The 24,262-nt window shown below is 41.2% G+C and overlaps 1 protein-coding gene across 3 annotated transcripts in view; it reads left to right on the top strand.

The window, feature by feature from the left end:
* MCF2L2 (MCF.2 cell line derived transforming sequence-like 2) overlaps nt 1-24,262 on the top strand; it is a 527,578-nt gene that overhangs the window by 187,510 nt on the left and 315,806 nt on the right. For all 3 annotated transcript variants that reach the window (XM_073626295.1, XM_073626294.1, XM_073626296.1), the window contains exon 13: nt 1,703-1,880. In XM_073626295.1, coding sequence (XP_073482396.1) covers nt 1,703-1,880 — 178 coding nt within the window. The remainder of the gene's footprint in view (nt 1-1,702; nt 1,881-24,262) is intronic.

Below are 24,262 nucleotides of genomic sequence, written 5' to 3'. Positions count from 1 at the left end.
CTTCTATGGAAACGCTATCAGTAAGTGGATTACTGCACAGAGCTCACCGAGCACCTCAGATCACCAGGCTCCTGCATTCATGTGTTTGTTGTGCCCTGGGGCGTCAGAAGGAGGAGAGCAGCCACCACTTATTGACAGGGGGCCGAGCTTCACTCGCTCACCCCCTACTGTATGGCAATTGAATATAATAGCTCTTCATTTTCAGCTGCTCTGAATGGATGGTGTGGAGTGGCCTGACTGCAGGGTGTCTCCTGCATGGTCCATTATGAGACCTCCATGCTGCTGCTGTATCGTCAGAGCCGCCGCTAGAGGTCCGGAGTCGGCACTGGTGATTTGGTCTCCACCGGCATTTTGGGGAAGACCGGCTCTCGTGGAGAGGAAGAAACTAGAACGTTTTTGATCTGCAGTGTGTCTTGCCAATCTCCCGCCTCACGGTCTGGCCCTCAACAGGGCACAGACCGTCTCCGGGCTGTGGCCCGGGGGTTTAGGACCCCTGCACTAAAGTGTGTTCCCATGTGAGGGCCGTATTTACAAAAATGGGGATGCCTAGGTGTTCCGTGCATCCCTGTTTAGGCAGTTCTATTCATGTCAGTTGTCATGAAGCAAACGTGAAAAGAAAGGGGCCGCTGATTTTGGTTCACCTCCTCAGAAAATAACAGGTAATGTAAAGGAATGTGAAAAAAACTTGATCACACACAAAAACTTTATAAAGCATTCTAGCCAAAATCCTTAGGATGTGGATCTTGAAATTGATAAAAAGATTGTGGTAAATACACAAGTGTTATAAACGCAGTCCCAAATGTTGGTAAAATAATACAGATAAACAAATATCAAGTGTATAGTCCCAAATAAAATGTGATTTGCCAAATAAAATGAATTATTGCAAGGTGATCTTAGATTCCTATGCTTGATAGTGGATAGAACTTCACCATTTAACATACACGCAATGTGAGCAGATGGATTAACTGCTTACCAGATATATCTGACTTCTTTAATTAAAAAGAAAGTAAAAAAACACTTTGGCAGGATAATGCCTGCTCGCATGTATATGGAGCTTGGAGATGTGCAAGAGAACTTCTTCCTCCAGGTGTGAGGCAGGATATGCAAAGACAATCAAAAAGCTCCCATAGCATAATACTGTTTATTTAAAACATAAGGATAAAAACAAAAGCCAAAGGGCTCCTTACATTAAGAAGTGCCTACCAGGCACTGGGGCTGCTGGCTTGTCACACATGGGAAGGCTGGATAGCTGGAGCTATGCCGCGTCCACCTCTGTGAACGGCGTGCATTCCACCGACCACCGCAGACAACCAGACACCCGGAAATGGCGTAGGGTAAACGTGACCAGGTACCGCCTCGACGTACGTTTCGTGATTACGTCTTCAGGAGGTGCCATTTGAAAACTGCAGGTTATCTGCACTTTTCCCAAAACATAGCAGGACTGCACTAGGGCAGTGTGAAGTCGCCCTAACTGTAGGAAAAAAAGTTCACCAAATCTGCTTCTACTGTCTGGGTCTGTATGTATGTTAACCACATTTGCCTGGAACCCAACTTTACATGCTTGAACAAGACTGCTTGCTGTTGTTCCTGATGTATATGAATATGTAAATAAATTATTGTAAAGCAGTACATTTTGAAAATGAATATAATTATACATTTTTTTTCAAATACTGATTGATGTTTAACTTGCTCTTTATTCCAGGCAAGTGTTCAAAAAGTACTACAGAAGCTGACTGATGTTCAGGAAATGTTTGAAAAGAGACAAGCAAGCTTAAAAAAACTAGCAGCCAAACAAACTAGACCTGTACAGCCTGTAGCTCCACATCCTGAGTCTTCACCAAAGAGAGCTTCTCCTAAGACAGCCAGGCCAACATCTCTAGGTAAGTTGTTAGTGTCCATCACACCTTAGTCCAAGTATCTACCTACAAAGGAAAAAGTAAACATGATTTCCTTCTTGTCATTTGAAGGACACAGGAATTCAGAAACAGTTGAGTTATGCCGCAGCCTACAAAAAGTTTGGACCCTAGCAAACAGAAAAGTTGTAAACCAGCCATCAATATAAGCCCCCCTCTACCCAGCATGTCTCAGTTCTTTGCTAGGGTCCTAGGGGGTATACTGTAGATGTCTTTTCTTTAGCTCCAATGAGAAAAGTTTGGCAGGTGGATCACCCTAGATTTTTGCTGAAAGTACCCACCGCAGAGAACAGATTATGTTTGGAGGACTTCATGGGTCCCCTTCACCTGGGAATTAACCCTCCTTGTTTGGCTGGTCAGCAGCTTCATGGGCAAGGTGTGCCAGATACCTTTGCTTGCATGGTCCTTAATCAGAGAAATTCCCTTAGCATTTTGGAGAAGATTCCTGTCCCGTGCTCTACAGCTGTTGATGCTTTTACAGGACCAACACATGGATGGGGTCAGGGTTAGTCAGGTTCTACAGGTTTCCTCTGCAGACCCCAGGGTGGATGTTTTAACTTCATCCTGAATGTTTTCTGGTGAGCCCAAGCTCACCAATCTGGGAGGTCTGCTTTTTATTCCTGCCTACCCTTGTGGTGGTGTCTTCCTTCTATCATGTCGACTTTGTATGATCAACCCTTATGTTCTCCAATGGTCTTAGAGGTCTCTTCATGCACTGCTGTGATGCTGTGTAACATCTACATAAAAACAGAATGCAATGATTTTCAAATCTCATAAACCCATATTTTATTTATAATAGAAAACATATCAAGTGTTTAAACTGAAAAAAATTACCATTTTAAGAAAAAAATTAAGTGATTTTGAAATTGATGGCAGCAACACACCTCAAAAAAAAGTTGACAGGGCAACAAAAAGCTGGCAAAATATGTGATACTAACAAGGAAAAGCTGGAAGAACATTTTGCAAGTAATTAGTGTAGCGTCCTCACTGTTGCTGGTGTAGGTAAATTTAGCCCCCCCCCTCCTGTATGCCAATGATAATGTGTTAATTGAGACTGGACAGTGCTTCACAGGCTGTGGCTCTGTTACATCCCCTTGTCTTCTGGAACTCACTGGACGTTTCCAGAACGTAGTGGGCAGAGGGACAGAGACTGCAGATGGAATATTGATGGAGCTTCCACCAATCCCTGGGAGGTAAGCCAAGAAGGTGAAGAAGCAGCCCGCACATACTCAGGAGCCTGGCAATCTAGAAGCAGAGTGCAGGGTCTAGCCATCTAGAGGTGACCCCTGTGCTGGGGTGCTCTGCCCCCCTGAGGCAGAATAGAAAGAGGAATAGGAGAGAAAGAGAGAAAGGAAGTTCCAGGACATTACTCAGCTACAATTTCAGCTAAGCTTAGCTGCAAACTTTAAGCCCAGCCAGAAGCAGCCTGTTCAGCAAAAGGCCAGTACAGCAGCCTTCTGGATTCTCAAAGCTACTTAAGGAGACTGAGTGAGTACAAGCCAGCCATAAACCGAAAAGAAGGAGAGGACAGAGAAGGTGCTGTGTCTTTGGGACTTTTATTGCCTGTTGCAGCTTCACCATTACTCACAGTTCACTTCTCTTCTTCACTTCTGGATTAAAGCAGCCATAGACTTTTGCAGGTCCTCAACCGTTTGTTTGGGGTTCGTAATTTCCTCAGTTCTGGGCATTCCATTTACCCCTAAACCCCATCCAAGCTCTATGTTCCCAAAATAAACACTTAAAACCAAAACCCCTAGACTGTTTCTTGAACCATCGGAGGAAAGAGTGTGGAAAATTCCTTTTGCCTAGCTGTGGTTGCTGTGTGGGAAAATAAGCCCGAAGTTCAGCAGCTCTTTTGGGTGTAGCGCTATATTAGGTTAATGGGCAACAGGTCAGTAACATAATTGGGTATAAGAAGAGCATCTTAGAGATTCAGAGTGTCTCAGAAGTGAAGATGGGCAGAGGTTCATCAATCTGTGAAAGGTGGAACAATTTCAGAATAATGTTCCTCAAAGTACAATCGCAAAAACTTTAAATATATTATCATCTACTGTACATAATATCATCAAAAGATTCTGAGACTCTGGAGAAATCTCTGTGTGCAAGGGACAAGACTGAAACGCAATATTGGATGCCTGTGATCTTCTAGCCCTCAGACGGCACTGCATTGAAAACATGCATGATTCTGTGATAGATGTCACTGCATGGGCTCAGGAATACTTTCAAAAATCACATGTCAGTTTGCTATGTCAAGCCAAAAATGCAAGCTAAAGCGGATCTCCATCCACCATCCCCACCCCCACCTCCACGTTTTGTTTTTCACCCTTTCTTACCATAAGGTGGTATAGGCACATTTCATGTACTCACCCATCCAGCAGACCCAGCATTGTCCCACTGAGGTCCAGAGAAACACCCCCATAACAGGATATTACCACCTCCATGCTTTACTGTAGAAATGGTGTTATTTGGCTGGTGAGCTGTATTGGATTTCCACCAGACATATTGTTTGGTGTTGAGGCCAAATAATTCAATTTTAGTCTCATCTGACAATTACACCTTTTTCCATGTGCCTTGGAATCTTCGAGGTGCATTTTGGCAAAGCTCAGTCATGACTGTATGTGGCCTTTCTTTAGGAGTGGCTTTTTTTGTGGAACCCTCCCATACAAGCCACATTTGTGGAGAATTTGTGATATTGTTGTCACATGCATACAATGACCACTCTTTGTGATAAATTCCTGCAACTGCTTCAGAGTTGCTGTAGGCCTCTTTGTAGCCTCTCTGACCAGTTTCCTTCTGGCCCTTTCATCCAGTTTGGAGCGACGTTCAGAGAGGGTCTGTGTTGTACTAAATACCTTCCACTTCTTAATAATAGACTTCATTGTGCTTCTAGGGATTGATAAAGCCATTGATTTTTTTTGCCTGCCTGTCTACAACTTTATCCCGGAGATCTTTTGACTGTGTCTTGCCATCCATAGTTGATTGTTTTCTTCAGTTGCACTACCAGGGACTGAAATGCTACAAGAAAGCCCTTTTCATGCTGAGCTCATCAAAATGAGCACATTGAAAGTCAAATGGCTTTGTGCGCCATTGAGAAGGTGATTAGCTACACCTGATTGAGTTTATAAGTCATTTTTAGATCCTTTTTCCAACTCAGTGATTCTGTTTTTGAATTTAAAAAAAAAAGATTCTGACATGTTGGTGTTATATCTTTCACTTGGATGTTAAATATTATATTGAGTAAATACAGCTGGATAAATCAAAAACTGTGTCTGTCTTCATTCCAGGCTGCAAAGCAACAAAATGTAATTATTTTAAAGGGGGTGATTCTTTTCTCTACCCACTGTAACTGACCATCCTGCAGTCCAAACCTTTCATCAACTGAAAATATTTGACGCATCTTGAAACCAGAAATACAACAAAGAAAACTCAGTACTGTTGAGCAGTTAGAATACTATATTAGGCAAGAATGGGACAACACTCATTTCCCAAAGCTTTAGCAACTGGTCTCCTCGGTTCTCAGATAAAAGAAGAGAGGATGCTACACTGTGGTAAATATGGCCCTGTCCCAACTTTTTTGAGACATGTTGCTGTCATCAATTTCAAAATGATCTTATTCTGTTTCCTAAAATTATAAATTTATTTGGTTTAAAAATTTGATATGTTTTCTATTGTGAATAAAATATGGGGTTATGAGATTTGCAAATCATTTCATTCTGTTTTAATGTAGATTTTACACAGCGTCCAAAATTTTTAGGACGTTTTTAGGGGTTATATATTCTCAGGTGTATTTCACTTAGCAAGATTGGTTGTCTGACCAGGCAGCCTCCTTTAGTTTCGGATTTCTATCTCCCTTGCCGCTACGGGTTAGGGTTATCAAACTTACGGCATTCTGTGAAGACAAGTTAGTCTTTCTTACCTGGACATTTTTTTGGAACAGGCTTGCTCATATGACCTTTTGCTTTGGGGGTAATCCCCAGTGTTTTTTCTTGTTGATCACATGAGTTTATGGTTCCTTTTCTCCCATTTTAGTTTATTTTTGCTCCACTTGTCTTTGGTGGCTTCTGGCTAATCGGTTTCCTGCTGGCTTAGGTTCAGTATTTTCATTCTCCTCATGTGGTGACCTTCTCCATTTTGGTCTAGAGCGTCAGGTTGAGTCCCCATGCTCTCCACTTAATTGTGTAGAAGGTTCCCCTATTGTTTCTAGGTTCTACCTCATCTACTTAGTTTTGGGCATGGATCCTTCGGTGAAGCCTCTTTTTTTTTTTTTTGCAGTGTTTCCTACCTCTGTGTTGTATTTATGCCCTTAGTACTGCTTTACCTACCAGAAAATTGAGGCATGGCGGAAAGAGGAGGGATTATACTTGGGGCTGGCATATGTATACGTTTTGTCTGAAACTGGATCTTTCTTAGTAAATACCCACTGGATTTATTTTAGTGCTGAAAGGTATAATTTGTAGATAAAACAGAAAACACAGAGTGCACTGGCCTCATTAAGGTGTCCGTTCATGAAGCAGCGATCAGCGGTGATCCCAAGGATCACCGCTGATCACAGTCCATAAACAGTTTATGAAACAGAGATAATCGGGGAGAGAAGTGTTTGAACTTGTTCTCCAGCCGATGATCTCCACACATGGAGAATCCTCATTGAATGACTAGTTTACGAAGCTGTGATCTCAGCACTTCACTGGTGATCTGTGTCAGAATTCACACTCCCCGATACACCAGCTCAGAGGTGGAGAATCGGGAAGTGAAGTGGGAATCTCGGGGGATCTGAGGGGGAAGGAGGAAGATTTTTAACTTCCTTATGCCTCGTTCAGACCCCCCAACACTGTAAGCATGTCCCCCTGTCATATTTATGTGTATATACATATATATATACTGTATATATATATAAAAAAAAAAATATATATATATATATAATGTGTGTGTATATATATATATATATATATATATATATATATATATATATATATATATATATATATATATGTATATATATGCATGTATATATAATGTGTGTGTGTATACATATATATATAATGTAGGGGGACTCGTTATTTTATTACCATTAACCACACCATCTGTCAGTGTATTGAGCGGTGATAATTTATCACTGCTTAATAAACTGACATCTCTGTGTTTCAGTGAATTTCTGGTACTGTAATCTCATAAAGTCTCACGAGATTCCAGTATCAGGGGGGTTAGAAGCATGTTTGAAGCATTTGTAGATCGCTTCACTCCTCCAAAGGTGAAGTGATCTACTCCGCTTCATAAACTGGCACACAGAGGAGAACAATCTCCTCTGAGAATGGCGGAGAATGAAGCAGTGAATAGATTTCACTGCTTCATAAAAGGACACCTAAGTATGTACCGCCATTTATTTAAAATGTAGTATGAAAAATACTCATAAACATAAAATGTAAGCCAACACAATAAAACCTGCTTGACAATGTGAATAAAAGGGATGTTATTCAAAGTGCATGTCCAGCATTGACAAGTGGCAACCCACAGATTACAATGGCGGATGTGTTCCCAGATCCAGATGAGGTGCCGGAAATGTGTGCAAGTATAATTAGTCTTATATTTTTAATAAATGGTAGAGTGTGTTTCCAGTGGCCAGTGCACTCCATGTTCTCTGATCTGTTTACTATATCAGATTTCCCTATCTGTCACAAGAGCTGCCTGCCATGATGGTTTTTGCAAGCAGATCAACACTACCTGTACTGCTATAAGAATCAAATCCTTGGACTAACTGGGTTGTAGCTGATCATGGTAGAAAAAGGGCTATCAGATGGATCTCCAGAAACTGAAGAACAGAATGATGCAAAGGATTTTGGCATTGCTGGAATGTTGATGGCAGCGATTTGCAAGACGAGATGCTAGCTATTCAGAAACTCTTACAATTTAAGTGGATTAGTTAATATTAACTAAAAAAAGTTTGAAATCAACTCTCAAAGCATAATTTTCTGGTAATTATTTACTTTTCTATTCAGCAGGCAAATATAAATAAAAGCATTAATCAAAAATCTGAAAAAACAGGAAGTAAAATGTCTTCCTTGATCATAAGGAAAAAATTTGCTTTGGTATTTGGTTGGAAACGGACTTAGCTTTGTACTAGATATACTTGTTTAATGATCAACTAGTTCAGGATGAATTCCATGCATTACTACTGTGGTTCATTTTGTTTTTATTACCCTACGGTTTATTTGTATTGGATGTTACCTCATTGTTCCCATGAGAAGTAGATAGACATAATAGACATAGGAGATTCACATGGGTAGCTCAGTAAGTGTAGCTAGGAACAAGATACCCTGAGTAGAGTACACAGTAGTGGTTAAGGCTGAGTGCTAGAGACTGCTGGGATAACACTGGCTGGAGATAATAGGAAATATAGGAGCCCTTCAGCAGAAAGATCAGAGATTTCCTGAAGTGCCCAGACCAGAATAAGCAAACAATAATTATCAGAAAAATGTCAGAATTCCTTATCACCATATTTGTTCCAGACCCAGAAAGTATTGAAGCCAAAACATTAGGATGAAATCCAGGGAACTATTATTGTCCACATAGAGGTCAGCAAGAGCAGCTCCATAGTTTTATGATGAGAGTCACTTTAAATTTCTGCAGGACTGTTTATTTTGATGAGTCTAAGAAACTGCGTGAAAATTATACAATCCCCCTGGAATCCACCTTGGGGTACTCATCTTTTAGCAAAAGTTTTTCTCAATTTCATACAAAAAACAAAAAGTCTATGTTACAATTCATAAAAAGAAATTAAATATCCATGTAACCATGTTCATTCTTAGCATATTAAAAATTGATATTTTATATATTGTAAAACTGAAAAATTGTGCAATTGGTCAAATGAATTTCTTACCCCTTATCTATGTGTACCAGACAGGCTACTCTGAACAATTATAGCCTTACCTCCAGGAAATTCAGTTTCTTTAATCATCAAATGTAACTCTTATATAAATTATTGTGGGCAGATTAGAACTTTTACAAAACTTTGGTAATAATGGTCATTACGTAATTGTACTCAGTGTATCAACGTGTAATACTAGAGTGGCCAATATGCAACAGCCAATATGTGATGGTGTATGCATAATAGTAGGATATTCTCAGGTATGGCAGCCCTTCTGCCTGACTCGCAACGACCAGGGCCATCAAGAACCTCAGTCAGATCTGGATTGGCTTCCTCTATGCTTATGTTTAAAAGATTAGTTCAACATAAAATACATGAGGTACTTCTGTACTTTTTTAAAATGCATAAAGCCCATGTTTTGCTTGGCACAGATGGATCTAAATGCGGTCGGTTCATCAGGGACTATCCGAATTTTCGATCCATCTATGGCCGTTCCCACTTGACAGAAGTTGACCTAATGAACAACTTCTCTCGAACAGGACTGTTGGAGAACTTTCATTTGATCAAGGGCTGCAGCGCTAATCAGTGTATTCCGACAGCGGAGGAGTCCCCGTTGTCAGAACACAAAAGCTCAGCAGGAAGGATTCCTCCATCCATTTTTTTCAATCAGCCCGCTGGTTGATCGAAAAAAATTATTCATGTGTGGCCAGCCTAACTTTTTAATCACTTTCCCCACATTTGCCAAACCTTTTATACTGAATAACCTCACACTAAAGACCGCACCTAGCCACAGTGGGGGAGATTTAGTAAAACTCGTGCACACACAATCTGCTTCTAACTTCAGCTTGTTCAAGTAAACTTTGACAATAAATCCTAGAAGCTGATTGGTTACTATGAACAGCTGCACCAGATTCTGTGTGCACCAGTTTTTGTAAATCTCCTCCAGTGTGTTTGTCCATCATCTAACACATGGACATTTGCAAACACTAGGGACTTTCTTAGCTTTGTGTAAACAACATGCTTTACACAGTTGCTGCTTGTCAGATTGCTTGGGAAGGCTGAGAAGGTCCACACCTATTATCAAAGTAAATTATTCTTGCTGAGCCAAGATCCGTTTTAAAGTTAAGACAATTCGCATCCTGTATGGTAATCTTTTTATATTTGTTTAGCAAATAATTTGAACAGGTATTTCATTTTACAACAATCCTGTAGTACTTGTCAGTGTGGGCAATGTTAACTGGTGAAATATATGAAGAGGAAATCTATTGAATATTTTTTTGATGTTTGAAAATCTGAGGCCACGGGGGCAGGAGGCGGAGCCTAGCGGAGCAGACATGCATTGTTAGAGCTCCACACCGCTGAGGAGAGAAGAGAAGGACAAAGCGGAGCCTGCAGGCTCAAAAGGTATCCATTTGAACCTTTTTGCCCCAGGGAACAAACTGTGAAAGTTTGGGCAGGAAATATGGTACTGGGAGGAAACCGTGGCAGAGATAAAAATCACCTCACAAAGAGCTCACAGGCACTCACTGCAGCTGAAGCAGCTCCAGTCACCTCACAAGATACAGCATCAGGGTGCCCTCACAGACAGAAAATGTCACAGCAAGACTCTCCATTTGAGTCAGATACAGAACAAATCCTCTCACAAACTTCTCCACAAGCCTCCTCAGAATCCCCAGTAATATTATTACAATTTGAAAAGATGCTTCATAAGGCTTTAAAACAAACCTCAGACCAAATAACAAAAAGCCTAACCAAAGAAATAAGAGAGCTGGGAAACCGCACCGCAGCCTTAGAAATAAAAATGGATGAAATTGAAATTACAACCCAAGAAAATATAACAGAATTGGAACAATTAAAAAAAGAGAATTTAATACTTCAAACTAAGCTCGAAGATTACGAAAATAGAGCCAGACGTTCAAACTTGCGCATAAGGGGAATACCTGAAACTGTGACAGACCTGCAATCTACTATTACTGCTCTATTACAAGAACTAAAGCCAGATATCCCTATTGAACGTTTAGAACTGGACAGAGTACACAGAGCCCTCACAGCCAAAAAGAAAGATGGACCCCCACGTGATATAATCACAAAATTTCATTATTACAGAATGAAAGAACAAATACTAATTGCTGCAAGAGAAAAAAAGGAACTTAATTTTCAAGGACACAATTATCAAATTTTTGCTGACCTATCCCAACTTACTATTACTAAAAGACGATCCATGAAACCCCAACTAATGGAACTGCAACGCCACAACATTATGTATCAATGGGGCTTCCCCTTTTCAGTCAGATTTAACTACCAAGGTACAATTTACAGAAGCAGATCAGCAGATGAACTACAACAAACCCTTTTAAAATTAAATCTGACAGAACCCACAAGCAGCAACACTCCCACACGCAGAAGAATGGCATCATCTTCACCTTCAGGCAGCACCCAGAAAATTTCAGAACAAAATGGGAATCATCATTCTCACAAAAGAGGCCGTTATGCCACATCATCCATGGACCAAGAAGATTCAATGGACTGACATCCTAATTCCTGATATCTCTTCATTTATTATACTAAGAGATGGTTCTCTATAAAAAACCTATATTTATAACTGAATGTAACTGCATTCTGATAGTCACACACTGTGTGGGATCATGTTACATTCCAGTTATATTTCTTATTACTTCTGATTCATATAGCCTTAGAATATACAAGTGAAATAAGGAAATTCTTGTTCAGTTATATATTATCAGGTAATAACAATAGATTTATTACTTTTTAGGACAAATATGTTCAATAATCCAGAAGTAATGGAAGCTTTTTCTTTCTTTTCTTAAAACAAATATATTATTACCTAACTAGTTCCTAGAGTTATGTTTTTGTTTATTCTAATCTGAAGCAATACAACCTCAATTTTATGAGTTAACATATCTAAACAGTTACATATGAATAAAATATGTAATTGTTTACATTAAAATCCCAAAATAATTCAAACTATCTTCATCAATACCAAAGTTATTAACAGTACCTTTCTAACTGAATTATTTAGCCTAGGGCAAGACTAACCATATACAACCACCCTGGAATAAATAATTTCAACAAAAACTATATTCTGCACTCCAATTAATGAAACATCATTTTGATGTCTTTTGACATAGCACTTCTCTCCTGTAAGCGGAAGATCCGTGTACCCCCATTAGCCCTCCTCATTCTCCCAACCATATTATGTGGGAGTGTGACGAAGGCACTTATTCCCCTGAGAGAGATATTTATTCTCTTTCATGGGTAAATTGTGATTACTTGCAAAAAATAATTTATACAATGTATCATCTAATCTCATATGTTTTTTGTTTACTCTTTACTCCAGAATTCACTGGTTTCTTTTCTATCTATTGATCTCTTCAGTCCACACAGGTTGATCTGCGCAGTCAGCTCTGCATAACAAAAAGTAAGTCAAAACTATTTGATCTATTGCCATGGCACCACTGAATATACTTTCCCTGAATGTTCAGGGAATAAATGTCCCTCAAAAAACTACCAAAGCCTTCCGTACTTTCCATAACAAGAAGGCTCACATAGTATGCCTCCAAGAAACACACTTCACCAAAGATTCTACTCCAAAATATATTTCTCCTTTTTATCAACAAATTTACACGGCTTCTGCCTGTACCAAGCAAAGGGGAACTCTAATTGCATTTCACCGATCCACCCCATTCACCTTATCATCAGAAATTAAAGACCCAGAAGGTAGATACCTGATACTCATGGGTTATATAATGGATACAGCAATCACGGTGATTTCCTACTACGCTCCTAACAAACAACCTACACCATTCCTCTCACATATATTACAAGTGATTAATACACACAAAATAGGAACAGTGATAATGTGTGGGGATTCGAACCAGGTCCTCCTCCCATTTCTAGATAAATCACCTTTTACACCATCCAAAATAACCTCTAGATTACCTTTTTCTCAACTTCTTTCCAAATACAATCTGGTAGATTCATGGAGAGAAAGTAACCCAATGAAAAAGAAATTCACTTATTTCTCGCACCCTCATCAAACCTTCACCAGAATAGATCATATTTTTCTAACAATAGGAATGATACCAGAAATTATTGCATCAGATATAATTCCGATTCCGTGGTCTGACCATAATGCAGTATACACTACTATAGCCTCAGCCATACCAAAAGCGCATGACCCAACGTGGTACTTACCGGACATAATGCTCAAACACCCACTACATCAGATGGCCATTGAACAAGCTTTAAAGGAATACATATCAATTAATAATACAACAGACATCTCCCCAATAACACTGTGGGAAGCTCATAAGCCTGTCTTGCGTGGTACAATACAAAGACAAATGGCACTATTTAAACGGGAACGCAAAAATCTAGCAAAAAAACTAGAACTCAATTTTAATGCAGCCTACATATCATTTCAAGATAATCCATCTCAGAGTACAAAATCTCATCTGGAAAAATCTAGATTGGAATACAATCTATTTCTCACTGAGTCAGTTGATAAATCCCTCAAACGCTCCAAACACAATTTCTACATGAATACAAACAAACCAGGTACATATTTGGCTCGGGCATTAAATTCAACTAACAAATCTTTCAAACCAATACGTTTGAAATTATCAAAAAATGTTTACACTTGTAATCCAGTTAAAATAGTCCATACATTTCACTCACATCTCGCAACTTTATACAAGACAAACAATGAATTTAATCCTACAGAGGCTGAATCCTTCTTCTCAAAAATAACCTTACCTGAGTTATCTCAGAATCAAAAAAGCAGTTTGGATGAGCCTATAACTATAGATGAAGTTGCTAACGCCATAAAAGACCTAAAACTTAACAAAAGACCAGGCCCAGACGGCTACTCGGCTTTATACTATAAAACATTCTCAGAAATACTCTCTCCCATTCTCACTAAAACTTTTAACAAACTTCTAGATGGACATTCTTTTCGGCAAGAAACACTAATGGCAATTGTTTGTATGATCCCAAAACCCCTTTCTGATGATACTTCCTGTGTGAATTATCGGCCTATCTCTCTGTTAAACCTCGATATTAAATTATTAGCAAAAATAATAGCAAAACGCCTCAATAGCATTATAGGAAAATTAATACATAGAGATCAAGTAGGCTTCATGCCAAATAGACAGGCAGGCGATAATATACGCAGGGCAGTGTTATTGGCACATATTGCTAAAAAACGGAAAATCCCTTTATGTTTTCTATCTCTCGATATTAAGAGGGCATTTGACACAGTATCCTGGCAATATATGCAATATTCGTTACAAAAATGGGGTTTTGGACCCCACTTTTTAACATGGATCAAAGCATTATATAATAAACTCAAAGCCTATATAAAATATGCTGGATACAAATCTGAAGCCTTTAATATCGAAAGAGGTACCCGACAGGGTTGCCCATTATCTCCCTTATTATTTGCCCTTATACTCGAACCCATGGCCCAACATCAGGCATTCAGACACTAAATGACTTCATAGCATCTAAATCATTCCTTTCATTCCCATCGCTTAGAGAAAAATATGATCTACCAAACTCTGAGATATTTAGATATCTCCAAATCAAAAATTTCTATACACCATTCCTAAAGGGGGATACACCATTATCCCAATTATCCATTTTTGAATCAATCTGTACAAAAGATCCATTTGCTAAAGGTACAATTTCATCACTTTATAATCAATTATATGGAGTAGCAAATCTTAATAGACCCTCTTACGTTCAGAGGTGGGAGGAGGACCTGGGACGAACTTTAGAAGACACGGACTGGTCTAACATATGGCTCACATCTAAGTCATCTTCACCCAACATCTTAGCACTGGAGACAAATTATAAAGTCCTAACTCGCTGGTACCTTGTACCCGCTAGAGTGGCAAAATATTCGCCTAATACCTCAGCTCTTTGTTTTCGAGGATGCCCAGAAATAGGCACATATTTACACATATGGTGGACGTGCCCAGTAATCCAAACCTTCTGGAAGGAAGTCTTCGTGATTGCATCTAAAATATTTTAAAAAATAATACAACCAGATCCATATTTAACTTTACTTAATCTAAAACCGGAATGGTTAACACTCTCTCAATTCAAACTTATGATCCAACTAATAACGGCTGCAAAACAAACAGTGGCCAAGGCATGGAAATCTCCTACATTGGTACTAACAGAAACAATTCACAGAATGAATAATACAATGTCCCATGCTAAGATGGTAGCCATCGATCAAAATCAAATTCCAAAATTTGAAAAACTTTGGCATCCTTGGATAAAACAACAGTTCCTGTCAAACTTCAATGACTCTGTCCTGTTGCCATGGTAACAGATTAAATGACTTACAGAGACACCCATTCTAAGGCTTCAAAGAGAACTAAAAAGAATAATAAACTGATGAGCGGGACAACCTTGTGGACCATACCTCTACCTTTCAACCCTTTTTCTTCTTTCTCTTTCCTTTTCTCCACCTTACGATTAAAGCTCATTATCAGAATTTATTTGACCTATATACACTCTACTTGTAAACAATATGTATAGTAGGTATAAATCATTTTAATACCTACAAAAGTAACTAAGGAAATGATATATATCTTAATCTAGGTTTACGTGAACCCAATGTTTAATATTTGAAATTTCATGATATTTACCTATATAAACCCTACTGTAAAACTTACTTTATAGATCCTTGTAAACTTACTTTATGTATCTTTATAACATTGTATACTCAATAAACTTCTTTTGACAAGGAAAATCTGAGGCCACTGAAGCTGCTAAACAACTCTCTCACTGCACAGACTTTAACAGTAATAAAACAACAATGCCTGATAGCCACAGCAGAACTTAGGGTGGTGGGGGCCCCTGGGCTTGATTCACTTTCGGGCCCTACCTTCTATACATTACTTTAAATAGAACAAAATTATACATACACAAGCTATGTATTAGAGCTACACAATTCAGGATAAACTGAGATCACGATTCTGAACAAACAACTAAACAAAATTACATAATTTATGTAACTGACAGGTGGCACTGATGTCAGATGGCACTGATACGTGGCACTAATGACACGTGACACTGATGACAGATGGCACTAATATGTGGCACTGATGACACGTGGCACTAATACGTGGCACTGATGACACGTGGCACTAATACGTGGCACTGATGACACGTGGCACTAATACGTGGCACTGATGACAGATGGCACTAATACGTGGCATTGATGACAAATGACACTAATATGTGGCACTGATGACAGATGGCACTAATACGTGGCACTGACAGATGACACTAATAGGTGGCACTGATGACACGTGACACTGATGATGACAGATGGCACTTATACGTGGCAGTGGTACTGATGACAGATGGCACTTATACGTGGAACTGGGGACAGATGGCACTGATAGGTGGCACTGAGGACAGATGGCACTGACAGGTGGCACTTACAGGTGGCACTGGCGACAGATGGAACTGACAGATGGCACTGGGGCAGATGGCATTTTATTTTCCCCTTTGTTTTTTTTTTTTTTTACTCACAAGCTGCAGCCGTTTGCTCTCCCTCCTCACACGCTGTCTCTGTGTGAGGAGGGAGAGCCGGCGATGAGAGATGATCTCATATGAGATCATCTCTCATTGGACACTCAAATCGAGTGCTAAATGGCCGCTGTGATTGGCTGTTTAGCACGATCTGTGATCGGCTGTGTCCAAGGGAAACGGCCAACACAGAACTTCCCCGATGCGCGCGCCGCGGCGGTGCGCATTGGGGAAGTAAACAGGAGGACGTCCAGGGACGCCTTCCCGGCAATTAGAGTCCGCGCTGTAGCCGTCTTTCGGCTATAGCGCGGACGCCTAGTGTAAAGAAGATACGGACACCAGGACACGGTATTTAAAACGGAAAAAGGTGGGGCCCCCTATTGGGCGGGGCCCATGGGCTTGAGCCCAGTCAAGCCCTATGGAAAGTCCGGCCCTGCTGATAGCTACTTGTGCAAAACTGCAAACATTTAATACACTGCAAAGATATTTTTTCCTTATTGTATTGTGTTCAAATGGCACTTGAAGAATAGACATATTTTGAACATTTCCATATTCCCATGCCTAGATGTTCCAAAATCACTTTATTGTGAGATACAAAAATGATTTCATATTCTGTTGGCATGTGTTGTAGGCCTGTGCTGCTTCTGCCTTGAGCAGGTTTTTAAAATATGATCTTAATGACCTTCTAGATTAAAGAATGTCTAATCTTTTTGCTGATTTTGAAATGCCATAACCAACAGTAGGTAACAAGAATTCATGCTTTACTGGTCTGATGTAAGCAAAGTAAATTTTAATTGGTTCTGCAAGAATTATTGATTAAGAATTGAGAACTCTTTAACCACTTCAGCCCCGGAAGGATTTACCCCCTTCCTGACCAGAGCACTTTTTACAATTTGGCACTGCGTCGCTTTAACTGCTAATTGCGCAGTCATGCAATGCTGTACCCAAACGAAATTTGCGTCCTTTTCTTCCCACAAATAGAGCTTTCTTTTGATGGTATTTGATCACCTCTGCCGTTTTTATTTTTTGCGCTATACATGGAAAAAGACCGAAAATTTTGAAAAAAATTGATATTTTCTACTTTTTGTTCTAAAAAAAATCCAATAAACTCAATTTTAGTCATACATTTAGGCCAAAATGTATTCGGCCACATGTCTTTGGTAAAAAAAAATGTCAATAAGTGTATATTTATTGGTTTGCGCAAAAGTTATAGCTCCTACAAACTAGGGTACATTTTCTGGAATTTACACAGCCTTTAATTTATGACTGCCTATGTCGTTTCTTGAGGTGCTAAAATGGCAGGGCAGTACAAAACCCCCACAAATGACCCCATTTTGGAAAGTAGACACCCAAAGGAAATTGCTGAGAGGCATGTTGAGCCCATTGAATATTAATTTTTTTTGTCCCAAGTGATTGAATAATGACAAAAAAAAAAAAAAAAAAAAATTACAAAAAGTTGTCACTAAATGATATATTGCTCACACAGGCCATGGGCATATGTGGAATTGCACCCCAAAATACATTTAGCTGCTTCTCCTGAGTACGGGGATACCACATGTGTGGGACTTTTTGGGAGCCTAGCCGCGTACGGGGCCCCGAAAACCAATCACTGCCTTCAGGATTTCTAAGGGCGTACATTTTTTATTTTACTCCTCACTACCTATCACAGTTTCGGAGGCCATAAAATGCCCAGATGGCATAAACCCCCCCAAATGACCCCATTTTGGAAAGTAGACACCCCAAGCTATTTGCTTTGAGGCATGTTGAGTCCATGGAATGTTTTATATTTTGACACAAGTTGCGGGAAAGTGACAATTTTTTTTTTTTTTTTTTGCACAAAGTTGTCACTAAATGATATATTGCTCACACAGGCCATGGGCATATGTGGAATTGCACCCCAAAATACATTTAGCTTCTTCTCCTGAGTATGGGGATACCACATGTGTGGGACTTTTTAGGAGCCTAGCCGCGTACGGGGCCCCGAAAACCAATCACCGCCTTCAGGATTTCTAAGGGCGTGAATTTTTGATTTCACTCTTCACTGCCTATCACAGTTTCGGGAGGCCATGGAATGCCCAGGTGGCACAACCCCCCCCCCCCCAAATGACCCCATTTTGGAAAGTAGACACCCCAAGCTATTTGCTGAGAGGCATGGTGAGTATTTTGCAGCTCTCATTTGTTTTTGAAAATAAAGAAAGACAAGAAAAAAAAAATTTTTTTTTTCTTTTTTCAATTTTCAAAACTTTGTGACAAAAAGTGAGGTCTGCAAAATACTCACTATACCTTTCAGCAAATAGATTGGGATGTCTACTTTCCAAAATGGGGTCATTTGGGGGGGGGGGGGAGGTTTGCCACCTGGGCATTCCATGGCCTCCGAAACTGTGATAGGCAGTGAAGAGTGAAGTCAAAAATTTACGCCCTTAGAAATCCTAAAGGCGGTGCTTGGATTTCTGGGTCCCGTGCGCGGCTAGGCTCCCAAAAAGTCCCACACATGTGGTATCCCCATACTCAGGAGAAGCAACAGAATGTATTTTGTGGTGTAATTTTACATATTCCCATGGCATGTTTGAGCAATATATCATTTAGTGACAACTTTGTGCAAAAAAAAAATAAAAAAATTGTCTCTTTCCCGCAACTTGTGTCACAATATAAAATATTCCATGGACTCGACATGCCTCTCAGCAAACAACTGGGGTGTCTACTTTCCAAAATGGGGTCATTTGGGGGGGGGTTTGAACTGTCCTGGCATTTTATGCACAACATTTAGAAGCTTATGTCACACATCACCCACTCTTCTAACCACTTGAATACAAAGCCCTTTCTGACACTTTTTGATTACATGAAAAAATTATTTTTTTTTGCAAGAAAATTACTTTGAACCCCCACACATTATATATTTTTTTAAAGCAAATGCCCTACAGAATAAAATGGTGGGTGTTTCATTTTTTTTTTCACACAGTATTTGCGCAGCGATTTTTCAAACGCATTTTTTGGGGAAAAAACACACTTTTTTAAATTTTAATGCACTAAAACACACTATATTGCCCAAATGTTTGATGAAATAAAAAAGATGATCTTAGGCCGAGTACATGGATACCAAACATGACATGCTTTAAAATTGCGCACAAACGTGCAGTGGCGACAAACTAAATACATTTTTAAAAGCCTTTAAAAGCCTTTACAGGTTACCACTTTAGATTTACAGAGGAGGTCTACTGCTAAAATTACTGCCCTCGATCTGACCTTCGCGGTGATACCTCACATGCATGGTGCAATTGCTGTTTACATTTGACGCCAGACCGACGCTTGCGTTTGCCTTAGCGCGAGAGCAGGGGGGACAGGGGTGCTTTTTTTTTTTTTTTTTTTCTTTATTTTTTTGCTTTTTTATCTTATTTTTAAACTGTTCCTTTCATATTTTTTTTTTTTTTAATCATTTTTATTGTTATCTCAGGGAATGTAAATATCCCCTATCATAGCAATAGGTGGTGACAGGTACTCTTTTTTGAAAAAATTGGGGTCTATTAGACCCTAGATTTCTCCTCTGCCCTCAAAGCATCTGACCACACCAAGATCGGTGTGATAAAATGCTTTCCCAATTTCCCAATGGCGCTGTTTACATCCGGCGAAATCTAAGTCATGAAATGCTCGTAGCTTCCGGTTTCTTAGGCCATAGAGATGTTTGAGCCACTCTGGTCTCTGATCAGCTCTATGGTCAGCTGGCTGAATCACCGGCTGCATTCTCAGGTTCCCTGTTGAGTCAGGAGAGCCAGAGAAAAACACGGAAGACGGTGGGGGGGGGGGCATTCCCTCCCACTGCTTGTAAAAGCAGTCTAGAGGCTAATTAGCTGCTAGGATTGCTTTTACATGAAAGCCGACCGCTGGCTGAAAAGAATGATACCAAGATGATACCTAAACATGCAGGCATCATGCTGGTATAACCACTCAAAGTCGTGAATGGCGTACCTGAAGACAAAAAAATGGTTAACAATAAAGCACAGTAAACAGTAAAGTATAAAAAATTGCATACCTGAAAAACAAACATGATAAAACATAATAACAATAAAACATTGCAGAATAGAATACAGTAAAAAAGAGCAGAACAATAGAGAGAATAGAGAGAGAGAGAACAATAAAACGACAACTATTTTTTTTTTATTTTATATTTTTGTATGTGTTTTTTTTTTTTTACACTTTTTTTTGTAACTAACTTTTATAACTGTAACCGGTTCCAGGTTCGGGTCTCTCAAAATGTGATGGCATCTTGGGAGACCCTGTGAAAGTGTGCCTAGTCTGTGCAATGCTGTACCCTACGCTAATACTCAACTAGTGAATGGTAGCGTTCAAAACATTCACCAATGCAAAGACCAGGATTGTCAGGACAGGAGGGACAATAATAGCGGGTGTCACGCCTATATCTGCGCTTGCTGCAGACACAACATCTTTTTTGGGGGGGTTCGTTGGGTAGGGGTACTCGGGAGGACATAAAGAAAATGCCTCTCATGCAGCCGACTGCATTTGGTTGGGGATGTGAATGGGGGAAGTACGGGCGCTGCAGAAGTGGTCGGTTCCCAATTAGGATTGGCGAATGCAGCAGGAAGGGCATTATGGGCACGACGGGCCTGTGTTTGTCTTTTTGGTGGCAGCGGGACACTACTTGTGCTTGCCACCTCACCAGCTTGAACTGCATTTATGGGACTCGCCACGTCACCAAGTGTTACTGCAGTGCTGGTTTGACTACGACCGGGGTGTACTAGGCCGCTGGTGCTTGCCAGTTCAATAAAAAGCTACCAAAAAAACTGTTAGCGATCGCAAGGATCAGGCCTGACTCTGCGAACGCTGCAGTTATGCGTTTAGTGTTCTGTAAGTGACAGTGATCGATCGATACTGCACTTGGGTGGGCTGGGCCGGGCTGGGCGGAGGGGCAAAACGCAGGTGCTAGCAGGTATCTGGGCTGATCCCACTAACACTGCGTTTTTGGGAACCCTAAACTGCTGGGGACGCTAGTATAGATCTGATCGGATCAGGTATTGATCTGATCAGATACTATACCACTAAGGGATGTGTACGGTGCATGCGTGGGTGTTAGCGCGACTGGCGCTAACCTGACGCTGCCTGGGGCTGGTGCTTGCCAGTTCACCAAAATGCTACCAAAAAAACTGTTAGCGATCGCAGGGATCAGGCCTGAATCTGCGAATGCTGCAGTTATGTGTTTAGTGTTTTGTAAGTGACAGTGATCGATCGATACTGCACTTGGGTGGGCTGGGCTGGGCCGGGCGGAGGGGCAAAACGCAGGTGCTAGCAGGTATCTGGGCTGATCCCGCTAACACTGCGTTTTTGGGAACCCTAAACTGCTGGGGATGCTAGTATAGATCTGATCGGATCAGATATTGATGCGTTCAGATACTATACCACTAAGGGAGGCGTATGCTGCGTGCGTGGGTGTTAGCGGTACTGGCGCTAATCTGACGCTGCCTGGGGCGACGCATATCACCGCCGGGCGATCAGGGGGCTAAACCTTTATTCGGTAATAAACGGCGGGTGCCCTGACACTATGAAAAATAAACCAACTAACCAGCGTCACCCGTAACGGTTATACGGTGATCAGTGGTGAAAGGGTTAACTAGGGGGCAATCAAGGGGTTAAAACATTTATTAGATATATATGGGGGTCCCTGTCGCTATAAAATGCTGACGGCGAACCTAAATATTTACGTTCCTAACTAGCGTCACCAGCGACACTAATACAGCGATCAGAAAAATGATCGCTTAGCGACACTGGTGACAGGGGGTGATCAAGGGGTTAAAACTTTATTAGGGGGGGTTAGGGGGGTACCGTAGACCTAAAGAGGGGTAACACTCACTGTCCTACCACAGTAACTGTCACTAACTGACACCATGCAGTAATCATAAAAAAAAAAAAAAAATACTGCTTGGTGTCAGTGTGACAGGGAGGGGGGAGGGGTGATTGGGGGGGGATCGGGGGGCGATCGGGGGGGGGGGATCGGGGGTGTTTTGTGTGCCTGGCATGTTCTACTGTGTGTGTGTGTGTGTGTTGGTGCACTTACATGTCTTCTCTCCTCGGCGCTAGAACGGAAACTGCCGAGCCGAGGAGAGATGACATCACATCCTCTGCCTGTGTGTACTATACACAGGCAGGGGATGTTCCTCATTGGCTGGGAGCGATCGCGAGGGGGGGGCCACGATCGGATGGTCTCCCCCTCGTCTCTCATCGCTCATAGCCAAATGCCGACCGCTGCTGGCACCGGGGGGGGGATCCGATAGGACCCCCCGCCCGCGGGAAGGCAATTACGTATGGGTACGTGATTTTGCCTGCCCGTGCCATTCTGCTCACGTATATATGCGTGAGGCGGTCGGCAAGTGGTTAAGAAACATTCAAACATCACCTAATGCATTGTTTCAGAAACTGTTGGGTGGTTTGTGACAAAGATATGCCAGGCAATACTACTTCATTAAGGACCCACTAGGAAGAAATGTGTGGTTACATTTTTTTATAAACCACAGAAAAGTAAATGGTTGGTTTTAAAACTTGGTTTGGCTTTATTAAAAAACATTGTTTAACTTGCAATTACAATTAAAGTGGTTGTAAAGGCAGAAGGTTTTTTATCTTGATGCATTTTCAGCAACTACCCCAGCATCCCCCTAATACTTACCAGATGTCCATCTCTATCCAGTGATGTCCACGAGTGCCTTGGCTGTCCAGGACTCTCTCTCCTAATTGGCTGGGATACAGCAGCGGTGCCATTGGCTCCCGCTGCTGTCAGTCAAAATTAGTTAGCCAGTCAGGTGAGAGAGCGGGCGGGCCGAACCGGGCGCCATGTCTTAATGGACACAGGGAGCTGTGACTCAGCTCAGGTGCCCCCATAGTAAGCTGCTTGCTGTGGGGGCACTCGACAGGAGGGAGGGGCCAGGAGAGCCGAAGAGGGACCTGAGAAGAGGAGGATCTGGACTGCCATGTGCAAAACCACTGCACAGAGCAGGTAAGTATAACATGTTTATTATTGTTATAAAAAAAAAATGAGTAGTGAGGGGTTAGACCCTGAAAGGTTTTTGTTTCTGTCTGTATCCTTGTTTGGGGGATTAAATCTAAGTGCCCTGTCACCAGTGTCACCAGAAATCTAGAGGAAATCGTCCAATGGGGACATTTACTCCTGTGACAACTGTCTAAAGCTGGCATCACCCCCACCCCCCTTTTACTTACCTGAGCCATTCATTCAATCCAACGCTGTGCACGTCTGCAGCCCTTCTCTCCCCTCACTTCCGGGTCTCACTGGCTTTGCTGAGGCACCGGCAGCCATTCGCTCCTAGTGCTGTCAATCAAAGCCAGTGATGAGAGAGTGGGGGGCAGGGCCGAGTCCCGCTGTCTGTGTCAATGGACACAGCAACATGGCTTGGGAGCGAGCACGCACAAGTGCCCCCATGGGGGCATTGGACAGAAAGGAGGGGCCAGGAGCACCAGGGTGGGACCTGAGAAGAGGGGGTTCGCGGCTGCTCTGTGCAATTGCACACAGCAGGTAAGTATAGACATGTTTGTTATTTTTTTAAATTTACCTTTAAAACCACTTTAAAGACAATTGTTCGGCTTCCTAATCATTAGTGGGGTCAAATCGACATTTGCGAAAATGGGAAGGAGCAGGATGGAAAATGTTTCTCGAACTAACATATTTCTAACAGTGAATGCAGTTTTCATTCAGGAAAGTCTGTTTGCGCCATCATCGAATGTTAAAAGCAAATGTTTTTCACATGAATTTTCGTACACGTTTGTATGAAGGATTATTCAAAAATCGACTTGTGTATGACCAGAGTTACAAGGGATATCCCTTGCATTGAAAAGATTGAAGAGATCACCACAGCCTCACTGTGCCCATTACCGCAGCCTCACTGTGCCCATTACCACAGCC

This window comes from Aquarana catesbeiana, linkage group LG04, assembly GCF_042186555.1.
Source record: "Aquarana catesbeiana isolate 2022-GZ linkage group LG04, ASM4218655v1, whole genome shotgun sequence".
NCBI classification, from domain to species: Eukaryota; Metazoa; Chordata; class Amphibia; order Anura; family Ranidae; genus Aquarana; species Aquarana catesbeiana.
The sequence above is the reverse complement of the archived record's forward strand: the minus strand, read 5'-3'. Positions and strand labels throughout refer to the sequence as shown.